This window comes from Diorhabda sublineata, chromosome 11 (genome assembly GCF_026230105.1).
Source record: "Diorhabda sublineata isolate icDioSubl1.1 chromosome 11, icDioSubl1.1, whole genome shotgun sequence".
NCBI classification, from domain to species: Eukaryota; Metazoa; Arthropoda; class Insecta; order Coleoptera; family Chrysomelidae; genus Diorhabda; species Diorhabda sublineata.
Genome location: NC_079484.1, coordinates 6,416,005 through 6,443,011, shown reverse-complemented (window position 1 = coordinate 6,443,011; position 27,007 = coordinate 6,416,005). Strand labels below are relative to the sequence as shown.

The following is a 27,007-nucleotide window of genomic DNA, read 5'->3' as shown; positions in this document are numbered from 1 at the left end:
TTTCTCCATCTTAACTTTGGTCTCCCTCTGCCTCTACTGCTCGTTGAAGTTATTTTAGTGGACACGCTGTTGTCGATGGTAGCTGAATGTCCTGCCAATCTAAGCCTGCTAATCTTGGTTGTTTTTATGAGGTGTCTGCTTCCTGATCCTCTGTATAAGTTGTAGAATTCCCGACGTTATTATTTTGGACAGTCCCGCAAATTTTTCTCAATATCTTTGTCTCGAAAGTCGATATTTTTGTTAGTCCAGGTTTCCGAGTCAAAAATTGAAATTAGTACAGTCAACGTCTTGTAGATTTATACTTTTTGAAAGATTCATCCACCGTTTCGATATTATATTCTCCAATTGTAATATAATAATCAGCATTTATAGCACTTCGCTCTTCTTGGCATTTATTTGTAGTCCCATATTATTTGCGGCGTTATCAAAATTTACAAAAGTTTCTTTAGCTTTTCTTAGAGCTCTAGATATAAGTCGCCTGTGTAGGGAAGCATCTGCGGTGATTTATTAAAGATGGTACCTCTAGTGTACATTTAGAACTACTTTTTCCAGTGCTACGAGGAAACACGACGGTGCGTTACCCTTTTCATAGGTCTGAGATTTCATTTTGTATTTTAACGTCAAATATCACAATTAAAGTTTTTGTTCCCTCTTCGAAAACAAACATCATCCGTCATTGCTGGATCCTATCGCCCTTGGTACCGAATTTCGATTATTCTGATATCTTGGTATAAACTTTCAACCTTCTCGTCGCTGTTATCTTCCAAATTATCAGGCAATGGATGGGAATGGAGACAATGAATTTTCAATTACAAAAATCTAAAATTTTATATTGTTGAGAAAATACGCTCACAACAGTTAGGAATGAGTTTGAAGCTGTTGCATGGTTTTTCTATAAGTTCCACTCCTTAAGACGCGAACCAATAAGTTCTAATTGTTGCTTTGACAACCCTAATACATCTACAACATCAGAAATTGAAATTTTTATTTAGAAATTTCCATCACTATCGTTTGAATTCGAATGTTTTCACGGTAATGTCACTGACTAATTTCATGTTTAGTTTGTTAGGTTATAATTTGATGTCTCCTTGTCAAATTAGTCGAATTTATTTATTTATTTTTATTTTATTACTCTAACATCTGGTTTTATTAAAAAATTACTACTTTTTTTTTTTCAAATTTCCGTTTATTTTTATTTCAAGTTTTTTATAATCATATATCATTTTTTTGTGTTTTTTTTTAACTACGTTTTTAACCAGTAGAATTATGTGAAAGTACACTTATAATTCATCTGACTGATCAGTTGGAAGCTCGCCAATCAAATAAAAAATAAATAAATTATACACTGAAAGATGTCTCTGAAATAAACTATTTTTTTTAACAATTTTATTGAAATTTTCATTATTAATAAATAAAATGTCAAAACAGAAGAATAAAAATTTAAAAAACGTCACTCATTCATACGACTTGACATTGATGAAGTTTTATACACCCTGTGCTATATCACTTATTGAATCCATACTTGGAAATCTTGTCTGGAGAGAGTCGTAAATTCAAAGGACGACATATCAAACGAATATCCTGTGTGAAGGAGTCATTGTTAGGTTTTTCCAAAAAAAAAAAGGTTCTAGGACATCGGCAATGTAACTATTCATCCTTTATCAAACATCACCTATTGTTTAGAGCAAAATATTGTTTTTAAAAATGATTCAAAATCAATAAATTGGTTTTTGAATAGAATATCTCGAAATGACATTTTGACATCATCGAAATTTTTGTCACTAAAAAATTTTGTAGTACCGTGTGTGAGGTACTACCTCTCACTTCAGTTCATTAATTTTTTACAAGGTTCGTCTTCCACAGTATGGAATTTCCTTGCCTTTTTTTCTGTTGACAATCCCCTCAAGTAAATATTTGTTTACTCGAGCCAAATGTTCAGAATAAAAATTTACATTAACAGTTTGTTCAGGTTTCTGTCCTTCAAACTTCATTGTATACTCCACTAAATACACAAGAACAAACACAGTATTTTGTGCAGATTCGTTCGGAGAAAGTCACACTATCTTTTCCGTTTTGGTTTATCATATAGGAACCATTTTTCGTCTCCAGTGCCCAAGCGATCAAAAAATAGTACCATTGAAACAATTATTGGAGACCCATACACCTGGTCTTTTTTCAATTTTATGCTCTTAGATGATCGAATAATGATCGAAGTTGTTGAAGAGTTTCTAGATTGTCTGAATGCATTTGCCCATAGCATTCCCTTGTGTAATGTTAGTCTTAATGAACTATAGGTGTCTGAAATATTATAATTGCCTGATTTGAACTTATAGAACCACTTTTGGCATTGACTAACCTCTAACGCAAATGTTTTTAGTCGCAACTCAAAAACCATACAATGACGCATATGTTCTTCGGATACTTAACTAGCTACTTTACTCCAATTTACAAAAAAAGTCTACTATTCAATTATAAATGAATCATAACAACATTAAAACATTTTCAACATGACTACGAAGTACCAAATGAGGTGACAAATGACAATTAAATAGCGTCATGCGCAGAAACTGTACTATTCGTAATATTTTAGAACTGTTAACTACCACCAAGATGTCGTCTTCGGTTTAACTCTCTGAGTGTTGCTGCTGCATTGATAGTAAACAGTTTTATGTTATACTTTTATTCAAATATGCATTTTGTTGTTACAGTATTTGACCGATCTAAAGAAACAAAGCGTTCGAATAATCATAGCTGATGTAATGGATCACGACGCAAGACTTGTTATGTGCGAAGCCTATCAATTAGAAATGACAGCAAAGGAAGGTTACGTATGGTTTTTGCCAGTTTGGTTGAATAACGTTTGGTACGATACCGATATTAATAATAACACCGAAAAAATCAATTGCAGTACTGCAGAAATGATCGAGGTAAATTGAATTTTAAGTAGCCACAATTTTATTTTGTGTAGTGTTTAGTGTAGTGAAACAAGACTCGTATACATATATCTTTGTACGCATACACCCAAGTTAAAATTTTGGTTTTGGATGTACTGCAAAACGTGATAATTATGTATTATTTTCTCAAAGTTCTAATATTCCCTTGTTAAAACTAAACAAGGGACTAAATCACACAACTTTACATTTCGAAGTTATCTTTAAGTGTTCAAATATTAATGGAATTGGAGAAGTATTCATTATTTGACTGACTTTGAAGTAGAACCTAAAACGTTAACTGGGAGAAAACTCCTTTAAATAGATGGTACAATGAAACAATTGATCCGCAGAAGATTGGATTCATTTGCCTACTCTTGATCAAATATTAGAAGATAATAATGGAGGTGAAACTTCATCACACATTAAAGAGACAAATTATGGAAAAGTTTACATGACTTAGACTTCGTTTGGGAAACGAACGATAAAAAATCTGGTTTTGTAAAGTTTGGTTACAAATGCTCGACAGGCATTCAAGGTATTCAAGTTTTTCTACTAACTTGAAATTTTCAAATAGTAAAAGTCACCTTTTATTTTCACTTATATTGAAGGAAATAAATTGTTTATTGATAGAGACATGTTAGAATTTGTTTTAAAGCTAAGAAGCTCATAAAAAGGTGGAATTTGCCTATGATAATAATGTAACAACTTTTCAAAAGTGGTATGAGTAGAAATTAATCATATTGAGGATAAATAACGGTCGTTCAACTATAAAAGCAGATGAAAATATTCAAAAAATGGATTGAATCAGTCGATTGGAGTACTGGGACGTTTACAAGACTATCTGTGAACTAAAAGATTTGACAAATTGACAAAGGGGTATTTTCTTTATGATGAACAGTAGAAACTTCTTTCGAAATGAAAATGGAATGAAAATGTACAAAAAAGAAACAAATCTATTTTTCTTCATCATGAGAAAGCATATTGCCACAAATCGCTTTGGATTAGCTTGTTTTTTAACCTTTATGTTTGTCAATATCCACCTCGTTTACAAGATTTAGCACTATACGACTTTATGAGTTTCATGTAACTTAAAAATTAATAAAACTTTGAAGGTTAATTTAAATATTTTTATAATTTTTACTACTGTATATGAAGAGGCAAAAATGCGACAATACAATGATCTGGATTGTATTTCAATCTCCATAAATTTTCGGAACGCAAGGCAATGATATTGGACCTAAAAAAATGAGATTGCACTTCAATCTCTATAAGTTTTAGGAACGCTAGACAATGGTATTGAACCATCTGATGATTTACTCATCAGTAGTATCCAAAAAATGTGAACTATATAAAAAAGATTTCATCAGTCAGGTAGCTTACAGTTTCTGTTGCTTTAATTTGATATGAATCTTATTTCAAATGTTGTTATACCGAATATATTCAATTTTTTCAGGCAGCAAATGGTTATTTCTCTTTAGCACATGCCTATTATGGTCCAGACGACGCCGTAATGCAAGAGAATATAACCATAGGTGAATGGAAGAAATTAGTACATAAAAGCAAACCCCAAATTGCAAATTCCGAATATGCTGGTTTTGCTTATGATGGTGTTTGGACATTCGCACTAGCATTAAATCAATTGGTCAACGAAAATTCCGAAGCTGTCTATGATCTACATTCCAAAGAAACGGCCAAGTAAGTTTCAATATGATCTCACTTTAAATCCAAATCAGTAAATACTAACAACTGGAAAGCACCGGGAGTTGATAATATCCAAAACTTCTGGTATACGAAAGTCCCAAGCGTACACAGAAGATATCCGCAACATTTTTAGCACTGGGGTCCACTCAATTACTTCCAAAGAGCTCTTGGTCGGATGACCCCACTCAGTACAGACCTATCACGTGCCTACCCACTTTATTTGAGATACTTACAGCTTGTATCACTTACAGAATTTATAGGCACGTCGAAGAACACAACATCTTACTAGAGAAACAGAAAGGTTGCAGTAGAGATCATCAAGGGTGCAAAGAACGACTTATGATGGACTCTGTGATACTTCGGCAAGCACAGAGAGATCACCGGAATATACACACTGCTTTCGTGGATTACAAGAAAGCGTTTGATAGTGGAGCGTTGAATCGTGGAGAACTTGCAGATTTACAAACTCCACCCAACTATTGTAAGCTTCCTTTAAATAACGAATATACCAGGGCGAGTCCTTGAGTCCGTTGTGGTTCTGCCTTGCAATGAATCCACTATCTATCATGCTCAATTATACAAATACAACATTAATACAAATAAGCGTCAAATCAATCATCTTCTCGATTTAACACATCGATTCTCCACCGATATACATATGGAGTTTGGGCTGTCTAAGTGCAAGACTCTACATATCGAAAAAGGCATTGTCATGAACGGAAATGTGCAACTTTCCAACGGAGATATCGTACAGGCGATGGAAAACGGAGAAACTTACAACTGGGGTTTCAACAGGCTGAGTTACTGGACCACAAGTAGGCAAAAGCTTTATATCCCTTAGTCATGGGATTTTATTCATTGACTGTCTTCAACAAGATATCAAACCCCCACGAATCGCACTCCGATTTGGTTGACCACCCACTGTGTTAACCATATATGGCTCCTAGCAACTTTAGCTAACCTTAAAGTCCCGCTTGCAGGAGTGTTTGTGGAAAAATATTTTTTCTCTCTATGCTAGGTGGAAAACTTTCAAACAACCCTCGTATGTATCTAAATAAAACATGAAAAATACATTTAAATTTTTAATTAATAATTATAAAAGATCTATTATGGGGAAAAAATCGTAAACAACTAATTAATTCTAATACCTTTATCAGAATACAAATATACTGAAATTTTCATGTAGTATATATGTTCGCCATTAAGGAAATGCCTATTAAATTGCATATTTCCATATTTTGAAGGTACTCTCTTTTTTACGTAAAATTTTTACTTTTACTTAGTCACCATAAGTTATTCAATAAAATCTAATGGGTATAATAATAATTTATAAAAGTAGTACAGTAGAACCTGGATAAGACGAAGACCAAGGGAAACGTTATATAATTTGATTCATAGAAGCTTTTATTTACCTAAGCTTTGAGTTAAAGAGTTTTTATTGGGTTATATTTTTACTTACAGAGGTTCGACTATGAGCTTTGTTTAGGAGCTAGGTTAAATGCAAATGAATTTTCGAAAATACGCCTTGATCCAGTAGTTGAAGTTGTGATGTTGTATTGAATGCGTGCATCGAGCGCACGGTGGTTCGAGCGCACATTTGCAGGTATCAAGACGGTATCTTCAATCCCTGTAATTAGCTTGAAACGTTTATTACCGTAAATAAAAGAAGAAAAAGATTTAACAACAGAGTTAATACTTTCTCATCAATGCGATTATAGTCATAGTCAAACAAATTATGACGGGGATTTTATATTATACTATCAACTAGGTAAACTCGACATACTCTAGAGGTAGCTCTGAGAATTTGCAACTGCAGAGATAATTCGGTATTAAAATTGGTATTAAAATCATCTGGTGGGGTGTTTTATGTTTAATATTTTATTTGTTGTTTAGCATCCAGAGAGTAAACAATCAAATCGTGAACATACTGATGCGCCTAATCTAACCAAATTTTCTTGTGCGCTCGTTCGGATTCGACACTAGATAGACGCTAAATACACGAAATGCACGTGTCTTCCTCGCACTCCACCGTTGTATTTGCTAGAAGAAATTGATTTTTAATTACCTTCAATGGAGTTAAAGCCCGCCTTTGGTCAAAGTTGTATCATTGACTATCATTATGCGTTGTTTATCTTTAACCCAACTCAAAAGAAGTAGAGTTTCAAAAAATAATATTTGACATAGGTTATAACAAAATTCTGGTAGAAATCTGAAAAATAAAAGTGTCCTATTTAATTGTGAAACTGTCCCAGATTTAATAACCTTAACTGACTAAATTAAGACAAATCTGGCGACAACACCTAAAACCCAAACCATTAGAAATGTAGAAATTTCCCTTGCAAAATTTCATTTCTTTCTGGCCCAAATTCCGTAGGATCAGCGACTGATTCGTCATTAGTCACCAGTTCTTGACATCTGAATAACTGAATGATTCTGTTTTATTGGTTCCAACGCTTTTTCCAAGTCCTACAATCTTTCTATATTCCTTCTAGATGGCGTAGCCTGTTAATAGCTCCATAATAAGTGTTTAATATGGTTACTAGTATCCTGACCCTCTTCAAATGGATATTTCTGAAGAATTGTCATTAATCACCGATTGAATGACATCTAAATGACTGGATAATTCTGTTTTATTGGTTCCAACGCTTTTTCCAGGTTCTACAATCTTTCTATATTCCTTCTAGATGGCGTTGACTATTAATAGCTCAATAATAAGTTATTAACATGGTTATTAGTATCCTGACCATTTCAGATGGATATTTCTGAAGTATTGTCATTAGTCACCGATTGATTGACATCTAAATCACTGGATGATTCTGTTTTATTGGTTCCAACGCTTTTTCCAGGTACTACAATCTCTTTATAGTCCTTCTAGATAACGTAGCCATTAATAGCTCAATAATAAGTTATTAACATGGTTATTAGTATCCTGATCATCTTCAGATGGATATTTCTGAAGAATTGTCATTAGTCACCGATTGAATGACATCTAAATCACTGGATGATTCTGTTTTATTGGTTCCAACGCTTTTTCCAGGTTCTACAATCTCTTTATAGACCTTCTAGATAACGTAGCCTATTAATAGTTCAATAATGAGTTATTAACATGGTTATTAGTATCCTGACCATTTCAGATGGATATTTCTGAAGAATTGTCATTAGTCACCGATTGATTGACATCTAAATCACTGGATGATTCTGTTTTATTGGTTCCAACGCTTTTTCCAGGTTCTACAATCTCTTTATAGACCTTCTAGATGGCGTAGCCTATTAATAGCTCAATAATGAGTTATTAACATGGTTATTAGTATCCTGACCATTTCAGATGGATATTTCTGAAGAATTGTCATTAATCACCGATTGAATGACATCTAAATCACTGGATAATTCTGTTTTATTGGTTCCAACGCTTTTTCCAGGTTCTACAATCTCTTTATAGTCCTTCTAGATAACGTAGCCTATTAATAGCTCAATAATAAGTTATTAACATGGTTATTAGTATCCTGACCATTTCAGATGGATATTTCTGAAGAATTGTCATTAATCACCGATTGAATGACATCTAAATCACTGGATAATTCTGTTTTATTGGTTCCAACGCTTTTTCCAGGTTCTACAATCTCTTTATAGACCTTCTAGATAACGTAGCCTATTAATAGCTCAATAATGAGTTATTAACATGGTTATTAGTATCCTGACCATTTCAGATGGATATTTCTGAAGAATTGTCATTAGTCACCGATTGAATGACATCTAAATCAATGGATGATTCTGTTTTATTGGTTCCAACGCTTTTTCCGGGTTCTACAATCTCTTTATAGTCCTTCTAGATAACGTAGCCTATTAATAGCTCAATAATAAGTTATTAACATGGTTATTAGTATCCTGACCATTTCAGATGGATATTTCTGAAGAATTGTCATTAATCACCGATTGAATGACATCTAAATCACTGGATAATTCTGTTTTATTGGTTCCAACGCTTTTTCCAGGTTCTACAATCTCTTTATAGTCCTTCTAGATAACGTAGCCTATTAATAGCTCAATAATAAGTTATTAACATGGTTATTAGTATCCTGACCATTTCAGATGGATATTTCTGAAGTATTGTCATTAGTCACCGATTGATTAACATCTAAATCACTGGATGATTCTATTTTATTGGTTCCAACGCTTTTTCCAGGTTCTACAATCTTTCTATATTCCTTCTAGATGGCGTGGCCTATTAATAGCTCAATAATAAGTTATTAACATGATTTTTAGTATCCTGACCAACTTCAGATGGATATTTATGAAAAATCGTCATTAGTCACCGATTGATTGACATCTAAATCACTGGACAATTCTGTTTTATTGGTTCCAACGCTTTTTCCAGGTTCTACAATCTTTCTATATTCCTTCTAGATGGCGTAGACTATTAATAGCTCAATAATAAGTTATTAACATGGTTATTAGTATCCTGACCATTTCAGATGGATATTTCTGAAGTATTGTCATTAGTCACCGATTGATTAACATCTAAATCACTGGATGATTCTATTTTATTGGTTCCAACGCTTTTTCCAGGTTCTACAATCTTTCTATATTCCTTCTAGATGGCGTGGCCTATTAATAGCTCAATAATAAGTTATTAACATGATTTTTAGTATCCTGACCAACTTCAGATGGATATTTATGAAAAATCGTCATTAGTCACCGATTGATTGACATCTAAATCACTGGATGATTCTATTTTATTGGTTCCAACGCTTTTTCCAGGTTCTACAATCTTTCTATATTCCTTCTAGATGGCGTAGACTATTAATAGCTCAATAATAAGTTATTAACATGGTTATTAGTATCCTGACCATTTCAGATGGATATTTCTGAAGTATTGTCTTTAGTCACCGATTGATTGACATCTAAATCACTGGATGATTCTGTTTTATTGGTTCCAACGCTTTTTCCAGGTACTACAATCTCTTTATAGTCCTTCTAGATAACGTAGCCATTAATAGCTCAATAATAAGTTATTAACATGGTTATTAGTATCCTGATCATCTTCAGATGGATATTTCTGAAGAATTGTCATTAGTCACCGATTGATTGACATCTAAATCACTGGCTTTTGTTTGTTATAATAAGTCATCTATCCATAATCCAAAGGCAGTGATCTGCAGCCCATAAAGCAACTAGGTTTTGTTGATCTGCCCCTCATTAAAGGCTTCAATTACATACAAATAAGTTACAGTACTTAGACTTTAGTCTGTTGTTTACATTTGAAGCCATTTGGTAAATACGTGGTCTACAGGGACCCTATTGATAGATAATTGAAGTTAGAAATGTCGTCGTCGTTACAACTTTGAGTTACAGAGAATCGAAGCTCAAATTATTCGCTTAAGTTATAGAGTGTTCGTATTTTAAGTAAAAGAGCTTATAAACACAACCTTTTATGAATTTATGGAGGTTATTACGTTATCGAAGTTTAATTCATTAATGTTCTACTGTATTATCAAATATAAATCGGTTCGATTGGAAAAATATGTGATAAATTATAACCTAACCGTTTTTTTCCTAAATTCCAGACAACTCGTCGAATATATACAAAAAGTAGATTTTCACGGTGTGTCTGGTCACATCAAATTTCGCGGTGGTCCATCTCGTTTTTCAACAATCAATCTGGTCCAGTGGATAAATGGCACTAAATCGATCGTCGGTAATTTTTTCCCGAACATCACCGACGATAAACCCGAAATTCTCGGAGGGGATTTAGTCTTGAATGGCACAAACATTATATGGTTGAATCAAAACGGAGGTATACCAGAAGACGGTACACCGCCACCACCTAGTTGCGCTTTAGAAGCATTAGCCGTAGCTTTCAACGTAGAATGTCAAACGGCCGTCATCATTCTAAATATAATCGTAGCAGGTGTTTTATTGATAGGAGTTGTCGCCGTTTGTTATTATATGAAGAGGAGGTACGATTCGAAAGTAGAAAAAACCAAGAATTATATGAGGTGAGTAAACGGTAGGGTAAGAATCAGTTTCGAAATAATCACACGAATTTTTATAGATCTCTAGGTATACCGTTCGACTTACGTAATGCCAGTGATCTCGATAAATGGGAAATTCGACGTGAATGCGTCGTAATAAACAGAAAACTTGGTGAGGGCGCTTTCGGTACTGTCTACGGAGGCGAAGTCTCCCTTGAAAATAACGACAATTGGACAGCCGCAGCGGTTAAGACCCTCAAAGTTGGTTCGACGACAGAAGAAAAACTCGATTTCCTTTCCGAAGCCGAAGCGATGAAACGTTTCGATCACAAAAATATCGTTAAATTATTGGGAGTTTGTACGAAAGAAGAACCGGTTTATACTATAATGGAGTTTATGTTGTACGGTGATCTTAAAACGTACCTTCTAGCCAGAAGACATTTAGTAAAATCCGATATCGAAGAATCTGAAGAAGTTAGTCCGAAACGATTGACAAATATGGCGTTGGATGTTGCTAGAGGTTTGAGTTATTTGGCTGAAATTAAGTTTGTACATAGGGACATCGCTTCCAGAAATTGTCTGATAAATGCGCAACGATCTGTTAAAATCGGTGATTTCGGTATGACGAGAGCCATGTTTGACAACGATTATTACAAATTTACGAGGTGAGTTAACACGATATAATCTAAATATTATTTATAAAGAAATGCTATTTCCAGTATTTTTATAAATCTGTAACATTTTTCTTTCGTATAATCGACCCCCAAAGCTGTTAACCGTTAACCGACGATCTGAAGATGTTAACTTCGTTGTCGAAACACTGTCGAAACGTTTAATTGTGTTACTGTTTGTAATTAGTGTGCTCAGTTTATTCAAGTTTAATCTTTTGAAGCATAATTGCCTCATAAATCCTCCCCCTAGGATTGAGTCCAGCACTTCTTTCAGTCTTCTTCAACATCTCTAAACGTTTCTTGTAAATACAGTGTGAGGTAGAGCCGATTAAGCAGTTTTAAGATGCAATTAAAAATAAATATTAATGTACTTGTCGAATTTTAACCAAACTCATGAAAAAAAAATATTTTTCCGTATTTCAACACAAATATTTGTGTGTTTGTGGAATTACTGGACAAAATTTTACAAAAATAAGTGAAAAACATATTTTATAACTCACTTTATTCACTTTATCTAGAACGCACTAAAAAATGAAATTTCTTTAATTTATTATTACTTAGACCTTTTGATATGTTTATGCGTCTAAATGTTCTTGATTTTAAGTCCCTTTTGATTTTAAATTAGCTTCCATTATAATATTTTAAAGGCAGATGAAAATTTGACGATTCGACTTCTTTTAGTCTTCATCAAAATATTTCCGAAGTGGTCCAGGGGTCTAGCGGAAGACTCGACGGTGGTCTACGTTGGGCGTGACGAAAAATGGGATTCCACAATCTTAAGGGGGGGTCCATGAAAATTTATTTAGTTTCGATAAAATGTTGGTTGAATTTCTCCGATCAATATAGGCAGATAATATTTAGTGAAGCTCAGCGACTGTTACTTCTAAAAACTTGCATATTCCATATTCAATACAACACGTCGAAACTTGCCGTTATCGCGCCGGCCGCCGTCCCATCCGCAACACTTAATCAGACCCGCCAATTTATATGACTTGTGGTGTTTTACCCTTCACCAATATAAATACGAATGTCAATGATAAACGTATTCATTTCTTTCCGGAATTTCATAAACTAAAGTGAGTCGATATTAGTGATTGCCATTGAGGGAAAAGTAAATACCTACCTGCCTATTTGTTATAAGCATATAGTTTTATTTGATATTTGATTTTACAATTTATTTTGAACAAAAAAATGGAAAGAAATCTGTTCGAACCAACCTGAGATTGAGATATTACGAAGACGGTCCCAGAAGTACCTGGCCCGACCTAGAGATGGCGGTAGTTGCTTGAAAAATACCACTGTATTAGAAAGTACATAATACATGGAAAAAATTGATTATCGTTATGTGATACAATACTTTTATTTGAAAGGCGTTAGCGCAACCGATATAAAAGCTGAACTAGTGAAGTGAAATAGTGGGTAGACCTGCGATGACCAGCATCGCAGTGGTCGCCTAAATGAGGCGACTACTCCAAAAATGTTGAAGAAAATCCACAAAGCGTTATTATTATTTTCCAAAGCGGGAAATATGATAAGGAAAATACGAAACCGTATTTTAGAACAGAAAATATAACAATTCTAATCAAATTAAACTATTGCTAATATAAAAAGTATGTAGATTTTTAAATAATGGAAAAAGGATTTATTCGCAAAAATCGATTATTGACAAATCGATTAATATTTAATAAAGAAAAATCGTTTAATCGATTCTTTCCCATTGATTTCACATCCCTAGTAGTAAACGGAACAAAGGAAGACCACGCACCACTTCTTGTCCTCACTACAACCCTAGTTTTAATCGATAGAAGTTGCTTATTCGGTTTTACCGCACCGTTTAACACAGCTCGGTCCCCTTAAAATTTCTCCAATTTGTTTCTTTGTCTATCTAATATCTTGTTTCTATTCCTGGAGGTCCTGAACCACAATTCTGAGTGGAAAATATACAGTTAACCTTCACTATTCCATCCCATGTTATTCTTCTTCCAGTGCCTGCTTCATTCTAATGAAGGTTGGCAATCATCCTTTGGAATTCCTCATGATCTTCAGTCATGCGTATTAGATTTACGGCATCACGTACATGGAACCAATCTCGAAGGTTTTTCAACCATGAAAATATTTATCTACCCAGGCCACTTTTAGATATATACTTGTTTGTTTTTTTTTACAGAAGAGGAATGTTACCTGTAAGATGGATGTCTCCAGAAAGTTTAGCTCTTGGAGTGTTTACTCCCGCTTCGGATATATGGAGTTTTGGTATATTGCTCTACGAGATAATAACCTTTGGAAACTTTCCTTTCCAAGGGAAAAGTAATGCTCAAGTACTGGAATTAGTAAAAGATGGACAAACACTCGAAATTCCAAAAGGAACTAAACCACAACTGTGAGTATTGTACGCTTTCTCCTGAATCTTAAGAATTATTTGATTATTGAAATTATCTGATACAGTAAAAGAAATAATTATTTAAATTTTACATTATATGGTTCTCTTCAATGAGGACTGAACTACATCAAACGCAAATGTATTAGTCTTAAATTTTTTGTTGTAGTGTGGGTCTAATGAAATCATGTTGGAAACGCGAATCCAAGGAACGTCCAGCAGCCTCCCAAATAGTCGAATTTTTAGCAAACAATCCAAGACTGTTATCTCCTTGTTTGGACGTACCCATATCATCAGTTCAGATCGGAGACAGCGATCAACTCGAATTGACCCGTAAAGACTTGAAAGTGTCTCCGACTAAATCAACGAATGGATCTACATTTCAAGCACCCAGTTCGCTGTTCGATGAACACGTAGAACCTGAAGGTATTCCTTTAGAGATATGTGGTGCTAATGAACCATTGCTGGGACAATCACGTGCGAGTAGCTCCAATTTACTTAGCAGGTACGCGAAAAAAATATGAGAATAAAAAAAAACTATCGTTTAAAATCAACACTAACTTTATTTTTTACTTTTCGGATTCTTATTCCAAAAGTGACAAAGTTACCGCAACATGAGAATACTAAAAATCAAATCCAAATTTTTCAGTTGTAATCATTTAAAGATGAAAAAACGAAGAATTTACGTGTTTATTTAAAACTTTGGTAACGAAAGTTATCAAGAAATACAATGAGAATATAAGCTTGCGACTCTCACTAACTCAGCAATGTCGGAACTCACTGCTTACATCACCACTACACCAACACTCACAATTACACTGTCTGATGCTTGTTTCGATAACCAAATTATCGTCTTCAGTGACTGAAGGTAAACTAAAACCTAATAACTGTTTTATACAAAAGTTACCCACCAATAAACCTTCTCTGGCGAAAATTAATTCCAACGGGAAAAAACTCCTTGGCGGGAATCTTCACATTTATTCCTTGACTACTAAACTATAGAGTGGACTATAAGGAATTGGCTGTTTGTCCCTATCTAAGCTACTCTTACATTTAGCTTTCGAATGCATCTATTATTGGATACATTTTTTAACAATTTTACATTCATAGTTCGTAGGTGTGGGTGGCCGTGAAGCCGTTGAGCACATAGACATTCTTGACCCACTTGACGTCACCAAAGTCCGATGTCTTTTGAGGAGCCGATCAGGCGCTTTCGCTTGAACCCTTTGATATCGTTAGACACGTTGTGGGATTTGCCCAATTTTACATTATTAATATTTATGTGACTGGCAACGTGATTTTTAAACCGGACAATAACGGATCTCTTAGTCTACTCGATATACTTCAAATTTAGTATTTTATCCTTAGGATTGCCCAATAATTGTTTTAATGTATTGTTGGATTTCTAAAACACTTTAAAACCTACTCTGTTAAATCTACTTTCCAATCCTTTGTTTTTAAATTGTTTTATAAATCCAACAATACATTAAAACAATTGCTGAACAATTCTAAGGATAAAATATCAAATTTGGAAAAGTGGTATATATATATATAAAATATGCTGTGGTGGTTATGACGGGAAGCATATTGGACAAACTAAGAGATCCGTTATTGCCCGGCTTAAAGAGCACATGACTCATTTAAAATATGGACGGACCGAAAAATCTAGTACTGCCCATCACGCTGGTATCCATAATCATACATGAATATTAATAATGTAAAATTATTGAAAAATGTATCCGATAATAAATTGTTGCATTTGCATTTTAAAGCGTTGAAATTTTTAACGTCAGAAAATTTAAATATTTCACTTTTTGATGCAACATATTGTTTTACATCTGCCCAGATCAAGTCAATGGTATTGCGTTCACAATGGTAGGGCGGTAATCGTAAAATGGTTTTATTTTTGTTTTTGGCCAGTTGCCTTAACCCACAAAATCGATATGTTCAGAAGTAAGCCATTCTTGAATACCTACTTTCCTTGTTGCCATTGTTGGAATCAATGTGATACGAAGCATTGTCTAATACAACAACACAGTTCTCTTCAAGCTTCTGTAGAGTTTTTGTAAACCAATTTTCATCGTTCATTTCCTCGTGATAGTCTCCGGTTGTTTTCGATTCAAATACCCATAAAGCATCTGGCAGAAAACCATCTTCATTCCCGATATGACAAATTATTAGTCTGTGTCCTTTTCCTTAAAGTTAATTTTCACTATTACCTATAAACTACCCTCAGAACTTCATCCGCTGCAGGTAACTCATTTTGAAAGAAAAAATTGTCCGCAATTGTTCTGATTGCCCTCCTGTCGAAATCATCAAATAAACTGTTATGTTAATTTTTTTTTCTTGATGAATACCTTTTTGGGTCGGCCACTGAATGATTAGCTCTGTACTCACTAACGATTCGGTAGACACTTGAAGAAAATGCCGCGCCCCGTTTCGCTCGGGACGTTCATGTGCTGATCATGTACTGATTTTGGCTTTGACTCACTATTTTTCTTCGATAAATAGACTTTAGTAATAAAGTATATTTTCAAAGTAAGCTCTGGGTAATGATTTTATATTATTTTGCAGATTAGGGGTAGGTAGCAAAAGAGAGTCTGAAGAGGACGACGAATATCTCGAACAAAATGTTCCCGATTCACAGGATAATACGAACGTGTAGTAAATGTGCGATGTTTGTGTGTCGTTTATTTTTTTCTTGTTAAGAGAAATTGTGGAATAAGATTTTGTACCTCAAATTATTGTCACATGTAAGGATTTTTGATATTTATCTTATTAGATCAGACTGTTAAAACAATCTACGAGCAGAAGTGACGAACAAGGGGGATTTTTGTTTTCGATTAAAAGTGTTACTTTTATATATCGGAAATTTTTAAAATATTTTAAGAATTTTAATACATTTGACGTCGAAGAAAAACCGAGGTAGAGAAATTGTGATTGATTAATTTTTAATACCGTATTTTTAGATTTACTTATTCTGACTTTTGAGAAAAATTAAGATAATTTGGATAACAGAAAAAAATCGCTCTTTAACCTCATAAATAATCAAAAAAATTTCCTAAATTCTTGACTAATTCCTTAAAATATATTAGTAACACTTGTTTTTTGCATTTATTTTGAAATATCGAAACCAAATGTGTTCAATGAAATTCCATGTGCTAAAGCATTCAATTAACGATCAACCCCTATTGTCAGACTGCTACTTATACAGTTTTTTTCTTATTAAATACTACATCTTTCAATAAACGAAATCCTTTAAATAAAGACGTTTGGTAAGGATGATTAACATTCATAACAATTATTGAAATGATCAAACAAACAAAAAATCTGATTGAAACTGATAGAATTAATATTTTAGAACCATCCTTTCCATAATTCTGATTATTTTTCTAGTCAACGATTTTAGCTGAGAAACGAGACTTGAATTCACTATACATCACAATAATAGTATTAAAACAATCACAATAACTAACCCTACCAATCTCAAAGTAGTTTTCAAACACGAAAAAAAATCTTATCATTACTACAAATTAACATATCATCAAATACCCTTAAGTTTACACTGCTGGGCGTAAAACTCTTTCAAATTTTTCTATTCTTATCGACATTAAAACATTTAGAACCAGTTGTATCTTCTGTGAGGTCTTCCTCTTCTTCAGAGAACATCGTTTTGACCGCCAAGTAATATCTATGATGTTTTAACCCCACGCTAAATCATAGCTTTAAGTTACTATAATGATATTTATCTTTATAGATTTACTTCTATTTGTTAGCGGTATATTTACATATTGGAGTATGAAAGCAATGATCCGTCATAATTTAACAGTAAATACAATAATCACACATATCATTAGTATTATCAAGTATACGGTTAATTTTAATTTGAGATTCAATTTCGGAAGCGATTTACTACTTTATGATAAGTTTGCACTTAATATGGCAGTTGTACTTGTTGGCAGAACATAACCTCAAAAATCCTGCGCACGACGCGTAACACTAAGCCGTGTTCACATAAAGAGAATTGAGGAAACGATTAGGGATTAGTCGAAGAGTACATTTATCAGCACGCTCTTTTAATATGTCAAGGATTAGAAAAAAAAACACACATGATCCTTTCCCGCTATTGTAAAACTTCTTTTCAAATTTCAAAACCAGTTCTTTTTCGTTACAATAAATATGAAGTTATCCTTATTTGCTTCTCACGCAATATGACCAATAACGTCATCCTGATATAATCAATACAAGAAATATAACCTAAAATTTTCTATAAGTACTTTTACTTTGGTAACACTGAGTTAAAAACTTTTGCCAATAGTGCATCTGAAAATACAAAATCGATGCTACACATCTGCCAACGTTTAGGATGTAATTTCCCCTGATACAAAAACATTTTATTTACACTTTTGATTATTGTTTAGAGAATGTACTTGTCACTAGAAATATCGAAATTGCAAACTTAATGTAAAAAGCCTTTTAAGCATCATAACCTCGATTTGAAATTAAAGTTGATTTCAAAATTTAATCACAATCTATTCACATCATGAAAGTAGAATGTGATTTTTTGTACATAGTTCGTACCGGAAAATAAATTTGGTACTCTTTTTAGTAGAATATTTATGTACAAATAAATCTAGTCAATTTTTTTCGTGTTTATACTCACTTTGTGATTGGTTGTAGGTTTTACCACTAAATGCAATATCTGTATATGTAATAGATTTTAGTAAATGTGTCTTTGTTTTATTCTTAAGAAAAATATTTGGTTTATGTACCAGTGGTGTTCATAAATAATCATCAAAAAACTTCAATAAATTGAGTTTATGGTACTAGATGCTAGCTACGAGATCGTTTGAAATTGCACTTATTTTTTTAAAATGTTGTTAAAAGTGTGAAAATTTAAAAGTGAAGATGTGTGTGTTCGTATAAATTCAGATTAATCTTTATATTAAGAAAATTGTAAATTTCTCATGACTAATAAAGATGGAAGTTTGTATTAATATTAAATATGAACATATGTCCTTTGTGCAATTATTTTAATATCTAATTTCAATATCAAATATCAGTTGCAATATTATCAAAATACGTTTTGTTGTTTGAAAGTTGTACTATTATAAAACTAAGTTATAAATGTCGTCTCTTTGAAACTAAATATTTTGTCTTAATTGATTCAAACTGCAATTAGTATAAGCGGAAATATTTTTCACATTTATATGACTAAATATTTCTATAACATTAGAATTACTAATATAATAATATCCGTTGTGAAATTAGTTGCAGCACTTACAGATATAATGTGAATTATTTTTATCAAACTGTCCAGGATGATTTTTTAATTATTGAAAAAAAATAGTAATAAATTGTGCAAATCCACTTAAGGTATATTCAAAAAATTCTTGTCTACCAATATAGAATGAGTCTTAAGCAAAATGTAAATTGGATCTTTTCTCCATCCGGGACAGATCTACCCTCTTCTATGTGGTGCTGTTAAAGATCGTAAAGTTTTGGTCTCTAGGAGACACTACTTGAAATTATTTTTCTATTAATTTGTTTTGAATTTCAGGTGTAAGGGACAAAAAGTAGCTCTGGTACCTTTCCTGTAGTTTGTTTCACAAAAATTTGTATCATATCAATCATTTCATGCTATTTTTTTGTTTCCTTTGCCAATATTCCAGCTCTTCATTAATTGTTTATCCTTCTGAAAGTCTGGCTCCTTTTATTCTTCCTCTTTTTTACGACATGATCAATCTCATTACTGGAATACTGACACTCAACTCTCCTATCATCTTCTCTGGAGGTTTTCCTTTGGTAAGTAAACATTCTAAAAAACTGTTTTGTCTATCCAATCATCAGTCATTTTCTTTACAGTTTCATCTTCTACTAATAATTAATCCATCTGACATCTTCCACTATGCAAATTCATCTTATGTCGTAGTTTATTTGGTGAGACAGGCCTGTACTATTGGCAGATACAAATAATGTGCCCCCTCATCACCAAATATATCATTAGCAACATCGCCCAACTGTGATATTTCTAAATTTCCCATAACTTCTTTTTGTCCCTTTATGGTACAATAACGTTGGGCTCATCACTCATTTCTTTTTTTACACTAAGAGAAAAATTCCTTTTTCCCAGCTATTACCTACTAAAAAATAACTGTTTTGCCTTGTATAAATGAAAAATGTAGTGATTGGAAGTTTTTGAAAAAATTAAGGAAATTAAACTCAATAAAACTCAAATTCTGAATTATTGGACTGTTTCAAATAACCAATACAGAATGAGTATTGAGCAAAAAGAAAATTGGATCTTTTCTTCATCCGGAATAGATCCATTCTCTTCTATGTGATGCTGTCAAAGATGGTAAAGTGTTTGTTATCTAGGACACTTCTTGAAATTGCTTTTCCTATCAATTTGTTTTGTATTTCAGGTGTCTTATATGTAAGGAACGTTTTCAGGCTCATTTTTATCCTTACTGTCAGACAACAGATTTGTACTTTACAAATAGGTGCACCAATTACAAAAAGTAGTTCTGGTAGTACCTTTCCTGTAGCCATGGAATGCTGTACTTTATTTTATCTAAAATTGTGTCATATTAATCATTTAATGTCATTTGTTTGTTTTCTTTTCCAATATTTTAGCTCCTCATTTAGCTCCTTTTGGAAGCCTGACTTCTTTTATTCTTCCTCTTTTTTATGATATGATCGATCTCATTACTGGAAGGCTCCATTTAATCTCTCCGGTGATCTACAGTTTTGTCCATCCAATCATCAGCCATTCTATCTACATAATATATACAGCCTCCTCTTCAACTAAACATTAAACCGTTCGACACCTGCCACTATGCAAATTGATCTTATGTCGTGCATTTAAAACTATTTCTATAAATTCTACAAAAAATCAATCTTTATAATGTTAATAGTCGAGTTTATCAACATCACCGAAATGCTAAATGTCCATACCACTGCTTTTTGCTTAAATATGGTATATTTGAGGTCAGTTTCGTGCTCATCACTTATCATCACCCGTATTTAAGTTTTTTTTCAAGATTGCCTTTGTGGAAATGTCTAATTATTACTGCGCTCTATCCTTTAATAATTTTGAGTAAAAATAACTATTGCAGAACGTACTATGTACTAACTAGTATATAGTAAAGCGTTACTTATCGACTTATATTCACTCCCGAACTTGTTTCAATCATTATACTCAATCCAATAATCGCATTGTCACTTAAATATTAAATAATCATCCTGGAAGTGAACTTATCTACCTCGGAAGGTCGCAAGTGTTCAATAAATTCCCAAGGTGCATTTGTAGTGAGGACACACACTCTGTGATATAAAACTTTTAACGTCAAATATTACTGAAATAGATTTCGTACAGTGTGAACCAATATTGATAAATTTTTTGTAAGGTGTAAATATAGGTGTATAATATTGTGATGTTCGATGAAAGAAAATAAATATCATTATAAGGTTCACCCTGTAGAGAAATACATAGACGCAACCAAATGACTGTACTCTGTTTCATTTCAAAGTTACTTATGATTTTTATTCGTTTTGAAAGAAATGCCTCGGAAATTGAAGTCTTCATGTAATTCCACTATAGGAGATTATATCTTTGAAAAGGATTGAGCTAAACAAGAACCTCGAAAAATGTTAATTATTACCGAGTCATAGCTTAGTTGTACTTTTTCTATTTGGTTCAAAACCTCCATTTCCAAACTGTGAAGCTTTATATATAAATACGTAAGTTGCCTTATCTTAATACATTTAGATCATTTTTATATTCAAAAAACCGTTATATTAGTTTTTAATGGGTAGTTTTTTATTGCAATGATAAATTGTTTAGACAAATTTTGAAAAAAAGAAGTATAATAAGTTCGAGCTTTTAAAAATTCCACCTACCTTGTGGTTCTGGGAACTTAATTGATCTTTAATAATTGTTAACGTTTTGAGATTAATGTTTAAATTACCGACCAGCTTATGATTACATATATTAAAACCAAAAATTTTTTTTCCACAGAACTCAAATACTAATTTTTATGCTTATTAGGTACTGCTAATATCAATTTCAAATTGTATTGTATCTAAAATTGTATCATATCAAACATTTCATGCCATTGTTTATTTCCTTTGCTAATATTTTAGTTCTTTGTTGATTATTTGAAACCCTACCTCGAAAAATCTCACTCCTCCTTTTATTTTTCCTTTTTTTTTTTTAGAACACGATCAATAGCATTCCTGGAATGCTGAGATTTAGCTTTCTTTTCATCTCTTAAGTGGTCTACTTACTTTGGCTAATAATAATTCTTCGATAAATTTCTCTATCCGATCAGTAGATTTCTATAGCCTCCTTTTCTACCCCTGAACCATTTAACAACATCTTCCACTTTGTAAATTTATCTTATGTCGTTGTCTATTTGGCGACTCTTGGAGTATACCCTGGCTCCTCGTCTCAACTATTTGGAGTAGGCGTCTTGTAACTATTGCTTCTATTCCAGAATATGTCATGTTATGCTTTGGAAATTATCATTTTTCTATTAATTGTGATATAATGTTCCTAATAAGCCTGATATTATAGTTGCCTTTATCACTTGGCTCTCCACTTCTTCTGTTAGGTTTCTGCTATTAGTACTGCTACTCGTTCCAATGGCGGGAGCTTATCTTACATTGTGCATGAAACATAAAAATAAAAAACAAGTCTCACTGGTCTCAAATACTCTTATTCAAAAATGGATCCAATGCCATTGATTCTTTGACATCAACCAAATTACTTTGAATTTCTAGAACTGTTGGTGATATTCATATTGAACTCCACTACTACACCAACACTCACAATTACACTGTCTGACGCGCGTTTCGATATCCAAGTTATCGTCTTCAGAGACTGAAGGTAAACTCAGACAGTGTAATTGTGAGTGTTGGTGTAGTGTGAACAGCGTAATTAGTATTGGAAATTTGTGATTTACCAGAAGATCCAGGTCATCATGCTTTTTCATATGAAAATATAATTTCGCTTGGTGTCAACGTTTCGTCGACTGAAGTTTATTTCAATACATCAGTTAGATACACATACTGCTTTTTTTAAGAAAGTTTTGTGATACTTCCAAATAACTATGGTTCTAAATAACAAATTTAATTTTTTAATTTTATACCATTCTTTTAAATTGTTATTGGAACTATATTTTACATTAGAAACTAGTATTCTCTCTAAATAACGGTTTTTTGAAACTCTACATCGACAGATCCAACTTTTTTGAATTCGGGGGTCATAAATCTACAAATACTAGCAATAACTGTTAGGTATATCCGAGTTTATGAATAAAGCTCAATAAAACTCATTTAGAATTTACATAATTAGAATTCAATTGGGCAGCTTCAACAGTGTCCTTTTAGAAATCCGAGCTCGTGAAAGTAAATTGACCTTTGGAAGGGCAAATTATAAAATTGTTGTTGAATACATCACAGAAGTTCATCACTAATTAGATTTGTTCAACCAAAATGTCTGTTTACTATATTAGGTAGATTTTAAATCTCACATCATAGAAACCATGACTGCTAAGTTCCTTAAGTAACAGTAAATTACATTTTTAATAACCTCTAGGTAATTTAAAGTAATTTAAGATTGTATATATACATCTATTCATATGCCAGTCTGTAAATGAATTAATTTAAAAAATATGTACATATTTGCTAGCAGGATTGTCGAAATTAAATGAAAGTTGTTGTATATATTTATATTTAAGAACAGTATTGTAGAAATTTTGCATTAAAACTAATTTAGCGAATATTGACAGACTGGTTGTTTTTGTACTGAAATAGCTAATTGTTCTTTATTGAAATTTAATCCTAAGTAGATTTAATAATACCGAAAATAAAGTTAATCTTCTATTTTTAGTTAATTGATAGTTTTACAAATATAAGCACACATGTGGGCTTTTGAAATTTGGATTGAATCGCGAGCAATTTTTCTTATATCGAAGGTGTATTCTGAATCTAGGGTTATATTAAAATTGATTTCATTACAATCCACATAGATAAATAACAACTAAAAGTAGAAGAAATTTTGAGAGAGATATCAGAGGTTCTCAATCTCTCAGGCTCTGAATCCCCCTTCATACTTTGGTGTGAGGTCACGCCTCCCTTTTTAGGGATTACGTTAATTAGAGACTTATATATGGTAAATTTACTTCCATCATGTTTGAGTAAAATGACTTTGAACTTGGGCTAGTCATACTCTGGTACGGAATATCAATATTTGTCAAATACAAATTTTAATTAAATACACCAACGAAAAAATTAAAATCAATGGTGTAACCAAAAAATATTAATTATTTTTTGTGATCAGTACTAGTGTGAGGACTGGTACTGGTTCTCCTTAACTATTTTTGATATGTTTGGTCTCAATTCTAACAAACAACACAGCAGGTCACTTTCCACATCTAGTTTGGCTGGATATTTAGATTTTATATTAGCCAGGGTTGAAAATCCACACAAGCATAGATAAGTTGATGAAAATTGTACATGCAACTTGGTTGCCTTCATTGCTACTCCTGGGTATACAAAAATCTCGGAGATCTCTGTTTGGAAAATCCACTTTGGCTTTCGAATCACATTGCAAGTCAATTAATTATTCTTGAATGTGATTAGAAAGTGTATCAACGTTGATTTGACTTAAATTCCCAGTTTTGCGAGCTTATATCTGGGAAATAGACTCTGATTTTTCTCTTCGAGGACAACAAATGCTCAGATATTAGGTCCCTCATTTCTTTAACTAGTCTTTTGGAAAACTTTGTATATCATCGAGGATGTTGTTTAATTTTGGAAAGGAAGAAAAGTTCAGGTCCGAATTCTTCAGGCGACGTTGCCAAAAAGCCATCTTCTCAGCAAAACTTTTAATTGAATCACAATTCTTCAAAGTACTGTTCTGATCTTGGAGCATTTTAGGTTCAGGAGTTTTATTGTTTCAGTCTAACAAATATGCCAAGTAAAAGATAAATTGATTATCTGTAAACTTCTTGTACAGTTTTACACTTTGATTTTAACTTGAACAATCTTGCATCCATATTATCTCTAAACAACCAATGACCTCCGGTGTAAAAAAGTGTTTCTTAATCACAGTTTAGCTCTTGAAGCAACAGTCGAAAAAGTCTGGTGTTTAAAGCACTGGATTTGACGTGATTCACTACTTTAACTGCCAAGTTCAAAGCAGTGTTAAGTAATTCAGGAAGAGTCAAAGCTAAAGCTTGTCTGTGAATGATACAATGGTACCCAATTATTTTAGGATTCTTTTTCTTAGATAATTCAATAAATCCTGATCGGCAACCTGTCATCGCTTGAGCTCCATCGGTACCAATAACTCTCCCAGGGAAGGTATTTAGCTTCTAAAAATGTTTGATGCTGCTGCTTTAGTTGTTGTTTCAAGGTTTTTTGAAAACAGTATTTTTTTCATCTATGTATCTACAGAAAAACAACTGCGCTTGTTTTGAAATGCAAACAGTTGGGATTTCCTTAGCTTTTGCACCAGTTGATTTTTTGAATCAATAGCCATGTCTTCAATTTTACGTTTGACTGTATCGTTTGATAAAGAAATTTTGGCATCTTTCTTGTAGCCGTCTTCACCGAGTACAATATTACAAACAGTAAGCAAACGGGGTTTTATGAATGATTCATCGATTGTGTACGGTTTCTTGTCCTTAACAATTTTATAAGGAGCCTCAACTATATTTTCATTTTCCATTGGAAAACTTCCACTAGAATAAAGTTTCATTCTCTTAAGACAACTTTGCCTAGAAACGAAATTCAGTAGGTTTGTCGTTCAGAGCAGTCCTGGTCGACGATGTCAATAAACAACTCTATTTAGATTATTTGCGTTTCGTTTATTTTCTGAAGAAGGTTTTTATTTATTCTTATGCAGATGAACGTGTAACATACTTTCTTGAACTTTTATTTTGATTTTCTATTAGTTGCCATCTAGTTTTGGGGAATCCCCGAACGGATATATTTCAGGCTGTTGCCACAACTTGGTTCAAGTTCAAGCCTCTAAACTTAGCTGTGCTTTTTTTATTTGTTGACGCCTGGGCGCGCCTCCAGGTTGAGAACCGCTGATTTAGATATTGTATAAGAATCAATTTTAAATCTTTATCTACTTTTACGTGAAATATACTGATGTAACTTCTTTGATCATCTTTGGTATTTGCATTCACTTCTGGTAAATAATTTACTCCTTCGATTTTGAATAAAACTGATCGCTCTAATAATATGTAAAATATATACTTGATGCATCCAAATTTTGACTCTTATGTTTGCTAATATTAATAACCTTAGGTACGGATATATCAGAAGACTTAGAATATGTACTGGAAGTTTTCCTTTAGAATGTTCGACAAATTTGTTAATGCTTAAGACACTTCTAATAAATTGGCACTTATATATAAAATATTGTTTTGATACATAACATTATTTTCAGTTAGACAAGCATTAACACATTTGGTTCTAATCTAGAAAAAATTTATGTGGCAATTCCTAGAGATTAAGTCTTATGGAAAAGTTTTATCAGATAAATAAAAGTCAAACCAGTGCATTCTAAAATAAATTAGTAATAAGAAAATGTTTGATTGTGTATTTGAATAGTTTGTTTGAGAGAATTAGTGTGATTGAAGTACTTTTATAAATACATTTTGTACCTGACTACTCAACTAGTTTCTAAGTACTATTTATACTATGTATTCGTCCAAATATTTTTTCAGACTAAAGATTGTAAAATGAATAAGAAATAAATATTTGTCTTTTATTTGTAATTCCACTTTTCCTTAAATAATGACACTCGTTGGTTTATTTTGTCGAGGGACGTTTTAATGCAGGATATGGATGTTTCATGGAATATGCCTGATATAGGGAAAACATTTATCTGCAGGGCTTGGATGTGGTGGATTGAAACCGCAATTAAACCTGTAACATCGATTAGATGGGATTTAGAAGCGGGTTTCACTTAATGGCGATGTTGGAATAGTCAAGAAAGGCGAGGTAACTTCTAGAAGTTCGTAGGCCGTCGCTGGCAGCCGAAGTAGAGGATGAGGAAGTTTCCTCTTAGGTCTAGAGCAGGGATTCCCAACCTTTTTAGCTGTCGGATCTCTTTTTTAGGCCGATCTCTCAGTCAAGCGTATAGTAACTAGTAATATTCAGTTCCAAGCCCATCAGAATTAAAAACTTCATTTTATAATATAATAGGCCCACGACACATCAAATGTCTTTGATTTAATGATGAACAGAAACAGCTTTAAACTAATTACGTTTTTTTGTAATTTCATTATTTACGTCTATACATGTTATTTTAATAATAAAATTTCAATAATT

The 27,007-nt window shown here is 32.8% G+C and overlaps 1 protein-coding gene across 2 annotated transcripts in view; it reads left to right on the top strand.

Annotated features, from left to right (window-relative positions):
• Positions 1-26,445, top strand: part of LOC130450358 (uncharacterized) — a 133,281-nt gene extending 106,836 nt beyond the window's left edge. For both annotated transcript variants that reach the window (XM_056788711.1, XM_056788712.1), the window contains 7 exons: positions 2,709-2,927; positions 4,387-4,628; positions 10,199-10,630; positions 10,687-11,271; positions 13,445-13,657; positions 13,824-14,159; positions 16,229-26,445. In XM_056788711.1, coding sequence (XP_056644689.1) covers positions 2,709-2,927; positions 4,387-4,628; positions 10,199-10,630; positions 10,687-11,271; positions 13,445-13,657; positions 13,824-14,159; positions 16,229-16,319 — 2,118 coding nt within the window. In that variant the 3' untranslated portion in view covers positions 16,320-26,445. The remainder of the gene's footprint in view (positions 1-2,708; positions 2,928-4,386; positions 4,629-10,198; positions 10,631-10,686; positions 11,272-13,444; positions 13,658-13,823; positions 14,160-16,228) is intronic.
• The last annotated feature ends 562 nt before the right edge of the window (positions 26,446-27,007 follow it).